We start from the raw sequence: 17807 nt of genomic DNA on the forward strand, positions 1-17807 counted from the left end.
TCCTGAAAAAATGCCTACTGCAGACGAAATTGCTTTGGCTTTACGTAACCGTATGCTGTCGAATGCACCAACATCTCAACATCAGCCGTCACTAGCTGAGTTAGTTAACCAACCAGCACAGCAAACTCAAGCAAGTACCTCAACAATGAGAAACCCACGATTAATTATTCCACCAATGTCTAGTTCGTCATCAACCGTCATGAACACTGCTTTACATCCAGTTAACACCAGCTTGCTTCATGAAAATACTTCGATGCCTGTACCATTGAACTATAATTTAGACTCACTCCTATAACATTTAGCTCTGTACATTTAGTCAAGAACTCATTGCCTTTAGAATATCATGTAAATGAAAAAAATAGAAATATTATTTTCAATAATGAGTATGTTGATTTTGCTGCCTCACTGCCACAAACTCAATTCACTGAAGACATTCATGTAATTGCCACTGGTGTCAACTTATGACAACTTCTAATTCAAACCCAAAAGCAATTTCAAGCATGCACCAGTGGAATAACGCGTTTGATAAATTTTTATCAATTTATCTTACTAAGTATCCGCACATGATGTTAGATCTGATCAAATATGGAAATAATATGAAAAACTTGGTTATGAGAGTGGCTTTCAGGCAGTAAAACTTTATGATGAAGAATTTAGAAAGCTTAGAGTAGTTCATAGGTTAGATTGGGTCATTTTGCACGATGAATTATACCGTTTGGCTACGGCTATAAAACATTCAGGCAATTTTCAGCAACATTCTCAGTCGTCTAGTTCAAAAACCAGCAGGTCGCCCTTTCTCGGTAAAACCCAACAGAAACAAGGTAAATACCCAAACAGTTTATGTTGGAGATACTGCGACACTGGTATGTGTGGAAGCAAATTGTGCAAACTCAAACACCAATGTGTTCACTGTGGACAAAAACATGCTTCAGACATCTGTAATAAACGACCAACAGGTGATAAACATTCCAACTCCAGTTAAACTGGTTATGCTTAGTAAATACTTCGAGCTTTATGATCCGGAACTAAGAGAATTTTTGATTAATGGATTTACAAAAAGCTTTAATTTAGGTGCTACTGGTGAAAAAAATTCATTTCTGAGATGTAAAAATCATCAAAGTGCGCTGGATAAACCTGACAGTGTGACGGAAAAAATAGAAAAGGAAATTAAGAAAAGGCGCTAAAGAGGTCCTTTTAATTCGCCCCCCCCCTTTCCTAATTTTGTGTGTTCCCCATTGGGTCTTGTACCGAAAAAAGAAGCAGGTCAATATCGTGTTATTTATGATTAGTCATTTCCTAAAGGAAATTCTGTCAATTCGTCAATCCCTGCTGAATATACTTCGGTATCTTATGAAAATATTGAAAATGTCATTCATTTAGTTCAAAGTCAAGGTCATAAAGCCCTGATGGCACGTGTGGACGTTGAAAATGCATTTCGTTTATTGCCCATAAATCATGAAGATTACCATTTTTAGGCTTTACATGGAATGGTAAATTCTACTATGATACTTGTCTTTCCCATGGGCCTTTCTTCATCGTGTCAGCTATTTGAAAAATTGTCAACTGCCCTCCATTGGATTTTAACCAGTTCATTCGAATTCGGTATTTCTAACGTTTTCCATCTTCTAGATGATTTTGTCTTTGTTAAAAAAGCAAGTAGTAAAGCTTGTGTCTATTCACTGCTTCCTTTTTGAAGTTATGTAAAACGATTGGAGTGCCAATCAAACATGAAAAAAACCGATTTCCTACCACGGTTTTAACCATTTATGGCATCGAAATTGATTCTAATGAAATGATAGCCAGGTTGCCTCCTGATAAAATCGAGAAAATATATGATATGCTAGTTTCCGTCAAACGACGGCGAAGTGTGACTCTAAGAGATTTGCAATCTTTAATTGGCTTATTAAATTTTACATGCAGTGTTATCATACCGGGTCGAGCTTTTTTGCGAAGATTAATAAATCTCACTTTAGGTCACACTAATCATCATTTCCGTATCACCTTAAATGCAGAAGCAAGAGCGGATCTGAAGGCTTGGTTCGAGTTTATAGAACATTTTAATGGAAAATTATGCTTTCTATTCGACAACTGGGTGTCCTCTGATACTTTAAGACTTTATTCCGATGCCGCAGAAGTGCATGGAGGCTTTGCAGCTGTATTTGGTTATGACTGGTTCACAGGTAGTTGGCCTCCTGAAATTGAACCTGAACATATAACCGTTTAGGAACTTTTTCCTATTGTGCTAGCTGTCGAAATATGGGGCAAACGTTTAGAAAATCGTAAGGTTTTGTTTTTCACTGACAATTCTGTAGTAGTTGAAATTATCAATAAAACTTCTTCGAAGGTCAGCGTGATTATGAGACTTGTAAGACGTTTAGTCCTAGCATCTTTAAAGCATAATATATACTTTCGAGCTAAGCATATCCCAGGAAATCATAATGTCGTTTGTGATCTCCTCTCTCGATTTTCTTTTCAGAAAGTGCGCCTGATTGCCCCATGGTTGTCTCCAAAACAGACAATAGTTCCAGTGCAATTTTTAACTCTGTAGTTGCTAAGTTATTCACAGCATCTTTATCAAATGCTACACACAAATCTTACTCTTGAATGATAAATAATTATTTACAATTTTGTGAGACGTATTATGCTGAATGCAGACCATTTCCATCTTCCCACATACTCCTATCTCATTTTAATGCTAATTTATTCTTACGAAATTATAGTCCATCAACTATCGTCACCCATATAGCAGCTTCGAGTTTTGTGCAAAAATCAAATAGTTGGCCTGATCCAACAGATATGTTTGTTATTCATAAAATTTTGAAAGGTGTACAGAATTTGAAAGGCAAGAATGACCTTAGACTACCAATAACTAAGGACATTTTGATCAAATTAATTGACTCTTTGCCGTGTGTAATTGTTAATGTAGACAACCAATTAGCCCTTAAGGCTATGTTTCTGCTTGCTTTTTATGCCTTTTAACGAGAAGGTGAGATATCGACCAAAAGTGGCTCCGATACAAAGCAGGTGCTTCAGGTTGGCGACATATCATTTGATCGTGAAAATAGTACTTTGAAAGGTATGTCTATAACCATGACATATTCTAAACACAGTGATCTGCATCCAAAAACCATTTATATCCCGATTTGTGCAGATAATATTACGTGTCCAGTCACTCTTGTTCATCACTATCTGTCTCAATTTGGCCATTCAAGTGGACCTTTGTTCCAATTTAAGTCTGGAGCTCCAGTTACTAGGTCTTCTTTCACCACCTCTTTAAAGTCGGCTCTCTCATTCATCGGTTTAGATACTCGGTACTATAAAGCACACAGTTTCAGGATAGGGGCTGCGACTTCTGCTGCTGCTAGGGGAATTCCCCACTCCGTGATTCAAGGGATGGGAAGATGGAAATCGAGTGTTTTTATGAAATATATAAGGATGCAAAATTTTAAAGTTATTTATTTTAGTTTTGGGTCAGCATTGCCTGCCAAAACATTTGTCACTTAGTTATTTAATATCTGTTATTAATAACCAGTGTCTGTTGTATTAATCTTCTGATCAATCATTGCCATAAGAACTGCTAATTTCAATTTTGATTTGTACAGTTGCGTACATTATCATATGTTTTGTGATTTGTTTTGAGAGCATGTTATGGATGTCAGCATTGCCTGGTCTGTAGCTGCAATCTGTAATTATTTTTTTCATAATATTTTTTATATTTACATAATTGATTTTTATAACATGAATTTTATGTACATAGACTGGATTCACGTCGCCAGAGCCCTCGGGTGTATGTGTGGCAGATTTTTCTCCCCACCTTTGCTATTATTTATAATAATTATTGTCATTTATTCAATTGATATGATTTTAGTTGATGTAATTTCGTATTAATTATGTATTATAATTGCATATTAATTATGAACTTTTATGTCAAATGTTTTATTTGCAAATTGTAATTTTTTGCATTTTATGATTTTGAATAAATGACCTTTTTTCGTCAATCTTGTTTTTATAGATTTAGCAAAACAAGCCCAAACTCTGGCTGACATTTTTATATGTCAATAGGTTTATGATATCTGTTTGTCTGTCTTAAAACCAATTTTATTTGCTAATTAAGAAGCAGAATAAAATAATTTAAGACAGCAGGGAAGAATATTTTTGTAGTTTTATAGCTTTAACTGATGTTAAGAATGAGAACTTTATATTGTAAATTTTACGATGTCTCTGAAGTGACCAGTGGGTCAGATTTGTATAACATTGCTATTTGATTAATTGTCTAAATTGTATAACACTTTTTCACGTGTAGAAAACCATGTTAGTGGATTTCTTACTTCTTATTGGTCAATAATCTTGCGGGGTCAGCACATGTTTACGTGTCATGTGTGCACTTCCTTTTATCATTAACTTTCGTCTTGATAACTTGTGATTCAAAAACATTGCGTGAAATTTAAATTTCCCACCCGCAAACCTCCCTTAATTTATTTTATCTTTACAGGTAGTTTTGTAAATAGATTTTTTTAGTTGGGCAGATTTTTCTCCCCACCTTTGCTATTATTTGTCATTTATTCAATTGATATGATTTTAGTTGATGTAATTTCGTATTAATTATGCATTATAATTGCATATTAATTATGAACTTTTATGTCAAATGTTTTATTTGCAAATTGTAATTTTTTGCATTTTATGATTTTGAATAAATGACCTTTTTTCGTCAATCTTGTTTTTAGAGATATAGCAAAACAAGCTCAAACTCTGGCTGACATTTTTATATGTCAATAAGTTTATGGTATCTGTCTGTCTGTCTTAAATATATATAAACTTCTCAAAGTCAAACTGAAAATGTTTTTTACACATAGAAATATTTACTGACGATGTTGTGTCACTTAATAACCCACATTTCAGTTAGTGTCTACATCTTCTAAAAATAAATGTATACTAGTGAACTTGAATGATATTATCGACAGGAGAAGTTCTGCTCATATCTTAATCTTTTGCTCCCCATAAACACAGATGGGGGACTTCAAACAAAATTCTATGACAAACGCACTGATTCCAAATTTCCAATTGTGAACTTACAATTTATTAGGAAGCAACCATTTAACTTCAAAAGAGAGGTGTATGGGTTTTTTTCTTGGTCGGAAAAACTTATTTAGTTTTTCGACGCGATCAATCTTATTATTATTTTTTTATTTCAACACTTTTAAAAGATATGGCGGATTAGCATTCAGAATATTTATTTTGCCATCTGCTTGACCAGAATATTTTTTTTCATCAAATTGGGGATCAGAATATTTAAAAAAAATATCTATAAAGGTCGTGCGGTTGTCTATAATTGCTTTTTATAATTATATCCAGTACCATATGTCCCTGTAATATCCTTATCCTTTTCTGTATGAGGAAAAACAACTGCAATCGACACTTAGTAGTATTTTTGTCAACATGACAACATGTTGGTGTTTTGTCTCACTAGGGAATTATTCCCGTAGGTTTTTTTTACCAGTATAGTCTGCAGGGATGGGGTAATCGTAATCTGTAATCGTAATCGATTGTAATTGATTGCATTTTTTCAAGTAATCGACAGTAATCTTTAATCGAAGACATTTTCGATTACGTGTAACCGTAATCTAATCGATTACAGCAAAAATTTGGATGTAGCGATTGCTTTTCGATTAAGTTTCGATTACTATAGTAAAATAGTTGATGAAAAATTGCCTATTTCAGAGGAAAATATGTATAATATCAAGTTATAGTACAGATAAAAAAAAATATGCATCAACAAAATTTGAGAGTTAAGCAACTGCCTTATTTCTTCTTTCTATTGTCTCAAGCTGTATTACGAGTAACCAGATCCCCTACCTAAATTTACTTTATATCCAGCTTATGAAACAAATGGATGTATGTGCTTGTCAATAATTCAAGAGCTTTAATATTGAAATAAGAAAATAGATTTGAAATAAGAAAATAGATTTGAAATTATAACATAGATCTTAAATAAGAAATGTATCTGTCTTTCACTAAGTTCTGTACTACATTTTTTAAAAGTAGTAAGCTGTTTGTATTAACTTTCCTGAAAACATCATTTTCAATCAAAGTTTGAATAGATAAACATATGAAACGTCAACACTGTCTTGTTTTGACCATTTTCATTATATGATGTGCATTCACCTTTATATGATGTGCATTAACCTTTATATGCTGTGCTTTTACCTTTATATGATGTGCACTTGTCATTATATAATGTGCAAACACCTTTATATGATGTGCAAATATCTTTATATGATGTGCAAATATCCTTATATGATGTGCAAATATCATATAATGACCATCATATAATGACGTTTCGACATCATATAATGAAGTAAATAAAACCACATAACACAAGATTACAAGCACATAATATAATGACACAAGCACATCATAAAAAGATGTTTGCACATAATAAAAGGGAAACTGCACATCATATAAGGATATGTACATATCATATAAGTATATTTGCACAGCATATAAGTATTATTGCACAGCATATAAGTATTATTGCACAGCATATAAGTATATTTGCACAGCATATAAGTATATTTGCGCATCATATAAGGATCTTTCAACATAATATAAGTACATTTTCACATCATATAAGAATGTTTGCACATCATATAAGTACATTTGCACATCATATAAGTATATTTGCACATCATATAAGTATATGTACATATCATATAAGTATATTTGCACAGCATATAAGTATATTTGCACAGCATATAAGTATATTTGCACATCATATAAGTACATTTGCACATCATATAAGTATATTTGCACATCATATAAGGATCTTTCAACATCATATAAGGATCTTTCAACATAATATAAGTATATTTGCACAGCATATAAGTATATTTGCACAGCATATAAGTATATGTGCACATCATATAAGGATCTTTCAACATAATATAAGTGTATGTTCACATCATATAAGAATGTTTGCATATCATATAACTATATTTGCACCTCATAGACGTATATTTGCACATCATATAAGTATATATGCGCATCATATAAGTATGTTTGCACATCATATAATGATGTTTGCACATCATATTAGGATGTTTGCACATCATATAAGGATATTTGCACATCATATAAAGGTGTTTGCACATTATATGATGGCAAGTGCACATCATATAAAAGTAAATGCACATCATATAAAGGTAAATGCACAACATATAAAGGTAAATGCACAACATATAATGAAAAATGGGCATAATAAGACAGTGTTGGCGTTCCATATAAACAGTTGATTTCTTAAATGTTATGATATACACGTATATAAATTTAATTAAAAAAGAACACAAAATCCTTTGACACTATAAATATATTTTGTATATAATTTGATTGAAGAAGTTACAAATCTTAACAAAATTCTTGCCTTTACTAATGAGATGATCAAAGTGTTCTATTCAATTACAGACATACCTTGTTTTTATTTTAATTATCTTTTGTCTAATTAAGAAGGAAATTTACAATAATAAGCCCCAGGTTATAAATTGCACTCCAGTGGCAGTTAAATAATCTGTAATTAGGATGGTTATATCCAAATAAAAGGTTTAAATCATGCATGTCATTATAAAAACAAATTGATCTTAAAAATTAACATTATAATTAACTATGCTAAAATATTCTTTTTATAAAGAGTAAAAACTAAAAAGCTAACGTAAGTCAGTAAGAAAGCTAAATTTTGCGATGACATCTTTCCTTTATGTTGAAAGTAAAAATTTCAAGAATTTTTTTAATATTTCTAATCTTCATCAAGAAATTTGATCTAAAAAAAACCAACTATTAACTTATAATTTAAAAACAATGCTTTGAACATGTTGAATGATGCATTTTGTATTTATAGTTATCAAAGGTACCAGGATTATAATTTAATACGCCAGACGCGCGTTTCGTCTACATAAGACTCATCAGTGACACTCAGACCAAAACAGTTAAAAACCCAAACAAATACAAAGTTGAAGAGCATTGAGGACCCAAAATTCCAAAATGTTGTGCCAAATACGGCTAAGGTAATCTACTCCTGGGCGTAAGAAAATCCTTAGTTTTTCGAAATATTCAAAGGTTTGTAAACAGAAAATTTATAAAAATGACCATATAATTGATATTCATGTCAACACCGAAGTGCTGACTACTGGGCTTGTGATACTCGATTGCACACAAATCCTTCATGTAATCGAATATTAATCGATTACATGTGTCAGTAATTGTGCCCATCCCTGATAGTCTGAAATGAAATTTTACAGATTGTGTCCTATTTCCTAGGCCAAATTTTTGCTGAGTTTGAGTTTGCATGGCTGGTGATGCATGCATCGTAGGTGACGGTTACCCTGTCGACCAGCTTGTTTCTAGAGTTTATACGATTCTTTCAGTCTCTGTTCCTTACCTTTTCTTAAAATTTCTTTGTATCAATTATTTTATAACTTTGAGAGATATTCTACATTTTTCTGTGTATGTACATCGACGACAATAAGATAAACAAATAAAGAAAATCTATCGAATAAAGGCAGAGTATCAACAAATTAATCTTGAATGTAATTTTATAATTCAATTTCCATACACTTTTGTATCTGTGTTAAATGAACTTCTAACTTATTAACTGAAACCACAATTGTATATTAACAAAACACTTAAATTTAATTTAATACAAGAATATTTGGCATATAAAATTCGATAATCTTTGATTCTGTTGTAAAAGACAGATATCGGTCAAATCAGTATCCATGAACATTAGTTCCTATTCAAACCGCACGAGCTACATATATACATGATTAATGCATAGCATATTATATACATGCATGTTTCTAGAAAACTAAGCATCAATGTTATTGAAACAACCATTTAAGAAAAACAGCTATCTCTGTCAAATCAGTATATGTGAACATTAAATCCTATTCAAGCAGTATCAGTTACATGTCTATGCATAGCATTTCATCAATCTTATGAAAACCTTTGAATAGTACCTGAAATGTTAGGGATTCTCTGTTTTTTCAATTATTCAGCTTTACTGTAATTTACGAAACCAATGGTACAGACTCTAAACTACAATAAAAAAAAACTACGATATTATTTACAAGTTACTTTGTGTTCAAAAGTCTAGACTATACCTTCAATCTACTCTTAATAATCTAACAGACTCCGAGATCTTAAATTATTTATCTTCTTCTTCTTCTTCTTCGGAAGTCCACCCTATTTGCAGGGTTAATTTTTAAAAATGCGTAGTTATTTATAAAATAAATAAAATTGTTAGGATTTAATATGTACTTAGTTTTAGTAAAACAAAATAATAAGGATAAAAGGTAAAAACTTGTATTTACACTGTACATAGCATACTGTCACAAGATTAAAACACTATTTAGATTTAAAATTTTAAAAATGGATAAAACCTAAAGTTAATAAGAATATAGGAGTCCACTTATTAAAAGATAAAAATATGTTTATGGTTCATCTATGGCAGTGATGATAAAGAGTTTATCAAACGAGGATCCTCATTATATGTTTATATAAAATCTAAAAAAACATTAATTCATGTTGCAGATTTATTTTAACATGTATTATAATTTTGTTATACTTATAACATTGAGACTCATATTAGATTTAAAATTTTTAACATTATCGTCTAGCAACAGATTTTAATTCTCTGTTTATTGAATTTTATATGGTTGGAATGGAACAATCATATATGTCATTAATAACCATGAAGATAAGTTAATATATATACCCATTCTCATGACCGATACTAGCTTTTAGATGATGTGATGTTCATCAGTAGGGAGTCGAGTACTATTGTTCATTATCCTTCACTGAATTCCAGAACTCTTATAGTTAATATGCAGAGTGTAATTGTTATGTATATTTCACAATAATTCAGCTCTCTTGGTGTGTAATGCAAATACCCAGTCTTTGCAGATTCTTTCTATATCTCCTAATTGAGCTTTTGGTATCCGAAGGTTAGTGGAACTGTCAATTAACAATTGGAGTAGATCGTCATCAGATTTAATGATGTTATTGTAGTTGATTTGATTTTCTATCAGCAAATTTTTGAGTCTAATATGGTGAATTTTTCTGACTGAGTTAAGGCTTTCGCAGTTCATAAGAAAATGTTAATAGTCTTCTGTTTCTTCTGTACAAAGTTTGCACTGTGGAGATTTTGTTGAATCAAAGCAGTTGTGTATACTTTGAGTTTTATACGTTCCAGTGAGTATTCTGGATTTAATTATGCCTTTAGCAACGTCTCTCTTGTTGTCTCTGACACTGCTCCAACACTTATTAGGATTTCGGAAATTCCATTTGCTTATTTCCATATGATTGAATGATGATTTTGTTTTAGCTATCTCAGACCATTTTGTTTTCCATGTTGAGTCTATCATATCATGGGTCAGTCTTTTCCAGTTTTTGTTTGGATTTAAGACTATCTCATGCGCAGAGGGCAATCCATATGCCTTGAGAATATGATCCACTTTGATATACCAGCTGTTGGAGTTATCATCTTTTGTTGCTAATTGTCTGATTCCTATTTTGTATTCAATGGAATTTGTATCTTTTGAAATTCTAAGGAATAGAGAAATCATTGCCTTGGGGATGAGTTGTTCAATGGCTTCTGCTCCAAGCAAGATATATATTGCAGCATCTGCAGTTCTTTGTGGCAGAGATAGCAGATGTTTAAATGTCTTTTTCTGGAAATTCTCTAATTTCAAAATATCAGCCTTATTAAAATTCAAAATAGCATTCTTGGTATGACAAATGTTCTCCACAGTTTATATGAAATCAACGGATTTACTCCATTTATTTCATGCAAGCCTGCTCCCATGAGAGAATACATGGTAGCTCTAGCAGTGGATATTCTGTTGACTACATTTGGGGAATTTCGGTCTTGTCTTTCAATACCCAGATGTTTTATGGTTTGTTTTTCGCTGATTTTCTCGTTGAAAAGTTCAAGGTTAAATTCTTTGCTCTTTTTGTTGATCAGTAAAATTTCCGTCTTTTTACTATTGATTTTTACTCTATCATTCTTTGTACAGCTTTCAATTATACGGAGTTGAGTTGAAGCATCCTGTTCAGAAGTTGCACATAGCATAATATCGTCTGCACATGTTGGACAACCTAAGTAATTGGTTCCGATCTTAAATCCAATATTTGTAGCTTCAAGTGTATCTAGGATAATCTTGTTGTATGATTTATAAAAGTTGGCAGATAAAATACCTCCCTGCTTTACTCCTTGCTCGTTTGTGAAAGCCTGCGAGATACATCCTTGAGATTTTACTTGGGTTGATGTATTATTATACAACTCTCTGATCAGTAACCAGGTAGGGCCTGTAATTCCTTGGTGATAAAGTTTCCAGAATAGATGTATGTGGTCTACCACATCAAACGCTTTTTCTGCATCCAGAGTAATTAAAATTAGTTTTTCATTATTATCCGTTGCTTCATTTATTGCCTCGGTGATCAAAAGAGCAATGTTAATTGAGGAAGCGCCTTTTGTGAAACCTTTCTGTAGTCTATTTTGTTGCTTATTTAAGGTACCTTCAATTCTAACTCTTAAACAGAGTTCTAACACTTTGCATATGATAGAGATTACAGTTATTCCTCTATAATTCGATGGAATTGTTGGAATCCTTGTCTTTTTTGTGGACTGGAGTTAAAAGTCCCTTTTTTATGGCAGCAGGTACATGTTTTGTATAGAAAATGTTATTGATCAAGGTTGTCAGGTAGTCAATTAGAGCTATACCTCCGTATATAAGATGTTCTGAAGTAAGACCGTCTACATCTCCAGACTTCCGCTTTTTAATTGTGAAATAAGTTTTGAAATTTCAGAAGAGGTAACCGGTTGAACAGTTATGTCATCATTTTTGCATAAATTTACAATTGTTTCTGCGTCTAATTTGACCAGGTTGTCATGTTCTTTATCAAAGAACGGATTGTCTTTTGTTTTAGCTAAATTTGCAAAATGTTCTTTAAAGAGTTCATTTATATCATCCGGCGTAGAAGCTTCTTTATCTGGAGTTTGCAGCGTATGAGTGAATTGGGAGGAAGATGATCTTTGGGTTTTTATTAACCTAAAGAATAGTTCATTGTATCTATCGGAAGCTTTCATAATTTCTTCATGTAGCTGATTTAATTCTTTTGTCAGCAGTTTGTTGTCTTTGTATTGATCTTACTAACCGTTTAGAATCAAGCCTGTGTATACTATAGATGTTATCTTTTGAAGGGGGAGATCCTGCTTTTTTTCAGAGGAAGAATGCCTTTTTGGATTTACTGACGTCATTGGCAAGTTTTGGTGACCAACTTATCTTTTTCCTTCTATTAAATTTTGATTTTCTACGAGGGTAGCATGCATCCAAAGCGTTATTTAATCCGGTAAGTAATTGATTTGTAGCTTGGTCAATTCCATATGGTGTTCTAATGTTAAGGTATTTTCTATCTTTTAGTACTTCCTGAACTTTAAGAGCATAGTTATCTTTATTAACTTTTTCCCAATTAATTTTTGTATGGACAACTTCTTTTTTGCTGTTTCTGACTGGTACTTAGTTCTATACAGAGATCGGCAGACACAGGATAATGGTCAGAGGTGTTGTGACCTTCATGTAGGATTTTAACCTGAATTAGTTCTTTTAAATGTATATTGTTCTCAATAACTTTTATCAATATGTAGTCAATCTGTGATCTAGATGTTCCTTGAAAATATGTGTGATCAGTAGGATATTTTGCTGGGAGTTCTAATCCATTCTCTTTACAAAATTGTTTGAATAGTTTATCTTGGGGGTCTTTGTAATGTCTAATAAATGAGGCGTTAAAGTCCCCTGCTATCATGATTGAGTGCGTATCTTGGTACTTGAGGATAATTTCTTTAAGAGTGTCTGAGGCTGTTCTGTAAGCATCATGTCCACGATCGGTACCTCTAGAAGGAAGATATACATTAATAAGGCAAGAAGAATTTCCAGTTGTAGATATTTCAATAGCTTGAACTCTGTTGTTTCCGTCAGGAAGTTGAGAAAACATTGAAGACATGGATTTTCTGTATAAGATTGCGATACCGCCAAATCCCCTTGGACGACCTATTGGTGATACTGGTTCATCATCGTCAACATGTCTTGAGAAGGTGAGAAAGTCTGTATGATGTTGTTTCAGTTGTTCTTTTTCGTAATTAAAAAGCCAATGTTCTTGCAGCAGTATGATGTCATGTATATCTAAGAGTTCATTAAAGTAATTTTTGTTAGAATTGAAGCCTTTAATGTTGAATATGACGATACGTAGTGGACTTGTTTTTTCCAAAATTACATCATTCGATTCACAGGGGGCGCTATATCCGGATCTAAGAGAATGAATTGTCCTTTGTCTAAAAAAGAGGTTACATTTTTAGCGCACTGGGAACAGAATGATTTTGATGTGGTTGAACAGCCTTGGGATAGTTGTCTGAAATCTTCATATGTTTAACAGCAAAACAGTTTTTACTATTAGTAGTAGCAGATGAGTCGATTAATGGGATGAACTTTTGATGAGAATCGTGCGGCAAGTTTGAAACTGTAGAATGACGATCCTGTATAGAACTATTTGGTGCTTTCTCCATAGCATTTTCTATGCGGACAGCAAAACTGTTTTTACTATCTTTGTCCAATGTGTTATATTTATCTTCAGGAACATTAAATTTCAAGTCTTCACTGACAGCAAAACTGTTTTTACTATCATTGCTGAGTGTGTTCCTTTCATCTTCAGTGACTTTAAATTCCATATTTGATTCACCATTGCCTTTTCCTTGATTCATGTACAAAATTTGTTGAGACGATGTTTGGTCGACAGCAATACAGTTATTACTATCAGAGGTCTGTAAATTAGTAACAACTTTACTTGGTAGAGGATTGAACATTTGAGCCTGCTGCACTTGCTGATCAATATGAGTTTGCTGTGCTAATTTCATGTTTGATTCTTCATTGCTTTTTCCTTGATTCATGTGTGATTGGTTAAACACAATTTGTTGAGACAAAGTTTTGTCGACAGCAATACAGTTATTACTATCAGAGTTTTGTAAATTAGTTACAAGTTCTCTAGATAGTGGATTGAATATTCTAGCCTGTTGTGCTTGCTGATTAGCATTAAGTCTCTGAGCTAATTTCATGTTTGGTTCCCCATTGCCTTTTCCTTGATTCCTGTATGATTGGTTGAATAAAATGTGTGGAGACGATGATTGGTCGACAGCAATACAGTTATTACTATCAGTGGTTGGTAACTGATTTACAAATTCACTTGGTAAAGGATTGAACATTTGAGTCTGTTGAGCTTGCTGATAAATATTAGGTCTCTGAACTTGTCTTGAGGTTTCTGGTATTCTAACTGATTGTCCATACATATACGGTGGAGGAGCAGGTACACCATGTTGGAAAAATGGGTGAGGTTGCACTTGTTGCATCCATGGATTTGGTGTTGCTGTCTGAGTAGCATGAAAGATAGGTTGTGGTGGTACCATTTGTACAGGACCTTGTGTGTGGAAATTATTTTGACTTTGATTCCTGAGCGTTATCATTTGGTTTTCCAAGTTTATTAATCTGAGATTGGTCATTTCTCGTTCTAGTTCTTTAACCCTGTTATCAAGTTGTGTACAATGGCAGTTTTGAATAGAAGAATTTGTGGTCAACACATTAGGGTTTGAGCTGAGATAGTCTACTCTATTCTGACTACTATCATTATGTCCCAACTGAGCAAGTTTCAAGTTCCTTATTGTGCTATTGTTATCGAGAACTGCATTTTCTAGAGCTGCAATGTGAGCTTCAGCTACAGCGAGCTTCGACTTAAGATCTTCTTGCTTTATGTTCTTTTGTTTCTTTGGAGCCACTTGCTTAGTTTGCTTGTTGGTGGTGTCTACTTGATCTAAGCAGGTCGGAGGGCTTGGTGTTATGTTGTCAGGAGCTCTTACGTTTGCAGGTTGTTTGATACTTTGCATATTTAAATGCAAGTGGTCTTGAGGGCTGGATCTTGAGATGTTATCAGATGAACCAGTTCCAAGTGATAGTTCAACAGGTTCATGGTTATTATGGACAGTTTTTACTATGGTTTCAGGTGAGTTCAAAGAGTTAGTACTCTGTTCAGTAATTTGAGTACCTGGTTCCAGTTCACCTATTGGTAGGTCTTTTAATGAGACGTTACACTGCATACATTGAAAACTTTCTAATTCGTCGAAGCTCATTGATTTGCAAAAATCTGATGTGATGTTTTGGCATTGAAAATGAAATTTTTCGTCGCATACAGCACAGATAATGAAATCATAATCGACTATGTTCCCGGAACATGCAGGACAAGATGGATAGATCTGAGAGGGAGTAATTGAAGTAGCAGTAGCGGCATCTGTATCATGGTTTGAGATTGTGTCCGGTGCCCCATTGTCGCCTCTATTTTGCAGTTGTATTGTTGGAGAATCATGTGATGAGATCTTAATTGATTGTATAGAATTGTGTACTTGTTTATCTGCTAAGAATGAGCTACAAGATTCTTGTATCCTTGAATTCATTTTGTTCAGGAGACTTGTAGAAGGGAGAGTCTGTAATATTTCGTGTAGATCATTCCTAATAAAATCACCTATGTCTCTACCATTGGCTTCTACTGAAAAAGCAGTTTTGTACATGTTGATTCTATAAACCTGTCTCCTTCCAATTCCTGTAGTAGTGATTGGTTTTATACTGAGAGATTCTTCTACAACAAGATTGTTTTTGTCTCTTTTTAAATGAGAAATGGCGGTAAGTTTTGTAGAATTTTCGTAAAATAATAGAGTGTGTTTGTGAAACATCAAGAAAGCAGCAGGAGTGAACTTCATAACTAGTGTCCCTCTTTTAAATTCAGCTTGAACATCCATTTGTTCAGTTGCATCAACCATTTTTTGGGCAGCTTTAGTTGTATTGAGTGTGTACTTGGTATAAGTTGTCTTCCCTTGTGTTCTATTTAGTGTGATATTACCAGAGGGTTGTACTAGTTCCTTGCTCTTCAGTCTTGCCTTGTGTTTTGCAACAGCCAGACTGGGTGTGTATCTGTATGGTGTTATTTTGTCTCTATGTGACCTTCTTGGTGAGGCCATTGTGTTTATTCTAGGGACAGCAAAACAGTATTTACTATCGATAGGATGTAAAATGTTATTATTATTTTAATTTTATTTTTTATACCTTGATGTTGATCAAAATTTTATCACACTTTATAATAATCGTCCTGGAACAAAGAACCGAGACTCAAACTAAGATACACATCCAAACTCTAAATACTAAATTCGGAATTCACGAGTTAAACATTCAATCTCCGAGAAACCTTGCTTTCGAAACACTGAAGTCACTAGACAATCACACCCTACTGTACCTGTTCGAGAGATTGTGACCATTCCCGTGCGATATTACATTTTCAGAACAACCCGGTAGTCTGTAAAGGCTTCTAACTGCTTACATCAAACCACAAGCTTCCAACTTGAACTTATTGGTAAACATACTTCAACTCTTTAACTTTGTAATTGTTTGGCTTTTTAACTATTTTAATATGCGCGTCATGCACTGATGAGTCTCATGAAGACGAAACGCGCGTCTGGCGTACTAAATTATAATCCTGGTACCTTTGATAACGTTTTAACTGTTGTTAAAGCTTTCTTTTTATTTACTGGTATTCACTTTCCGATGCTTTCCCATCAATATCCAAATAACAAATGACAAGGTCGCACACTGATCGTTGATCGGATATGTCAATAGCACTGACCTTGAAAAGAGCATCCTCACAACAACTGTCCAGTTAAAGAGTATAACGTAAAGCAACCTTATATGCATGGATGAATGAGTGGTTGACGAATATATGTGCGTTAATGCATGGTTGAAGCGAATAACATATAAAGGATTATAATTAAATATTTAATTACAAATATATATATTGGCTTAAACATGAACTGTATTTTTGCCGCAGTATTCTGGACATTCATTTATAGACTAGTTAGAGTTTGTCATGATTTAACGGTAGCTGTTTTACTTCAATACTGGATGTTGTCCGTTTGTCATTTTTTTTTAAACAGCCTACATATGAACTTTTTCGGTATTTCATTTTAATGTCCGATTTTTTGGCATTACGTTTTGAAATTTCTGATCTGCGTCCGTTCGTCCGTCCGTTCGTTCGTACGTCGTACCATTCGTTTGTCCGTCCCGCTTCAGGTTAAAGGTTAGTTTTTGATGAAGTTGAACTCCAATCAACTTGAAACTTAACATACATGTTTCTTATGATATGATCTTTCTAATTGTAATGCATCCCATTTACACGGTCCACTGAACATATAAAATGATAATGTGGATGGGTCATCCGTGTACTAGGGACAATATATGATTCATATATATATATACAAATTCCTCTCTTTTAGAATTATAGAGTTGAAAAGAAACTATGTAGCTAAAACACCAGCGATGTCTTTTATTATGTATGCATAACAATTTTCCAACTAATATAGTATGTGTTTAACGGTGTGATAAATGTCATTATGTCCACTGATTCATCATATCTCATCTTCTTTCTTCTTCCGAATACTGGAGTAGACTAGGTAGGAGTGTAAAACTTCCCGGAACTTGTGTGCTATGTACATATGGACTTAACTTAAAAATAATTTGACAAAGAAAAATCGTTATCAATAACATATATACATTATGTACAGTGGCTTTAAAGTTTAATAAGTTGCTGTGGATCCTTCAAATGTTAGAGTGGATATGCCACTTTTTAAGGATTCCAGGGTGTCAGACATACCTATTGCTTCAGGTAGTGAATTC

The 17807-nt window shown here is 33.3% G+C and overlaps 1 protein-coding gene across 1 annotated transcript; it reads left to right on the plus strand.

Annotated features, from left to right (window-relative positions):
• Positions 1 to 566: 566 nt before the first annotated feature.
• Positions 567 to 4586, plus strand: LOC134684430 (uncharacterized). The gene is made up of 4 exons (XM_063543715.1): positions 567 to 631; positions 2721 to 2957; positions 3111 to 3449; positions 4583 to 4586. Exons 1-4 carry the CDS (start codon positions 567 to 569, stop codon positions 4584 to 4586), a joined length of 645 nt encoding a protein of 214 aa, XP_063399785.1.
• Positions 4587 to 17807: the final 13221 nt, after the last annotated feature.

This window comes from Mytilus trossulus, chromosome 9 (genome assembly GCF_036588685.1).
Source record: "Mytilus trossulus isolate FHL-02 chromosome 9, PNRI_Mtr1.1.1.hap1, whole genome shotgun sequence".
Lineage (NCBI taxonomy): Eukaryota > Metazoa > Mollusca > Bivalvia > Mytilida > Mytilidae > Mytilus > Mytilus trossulus.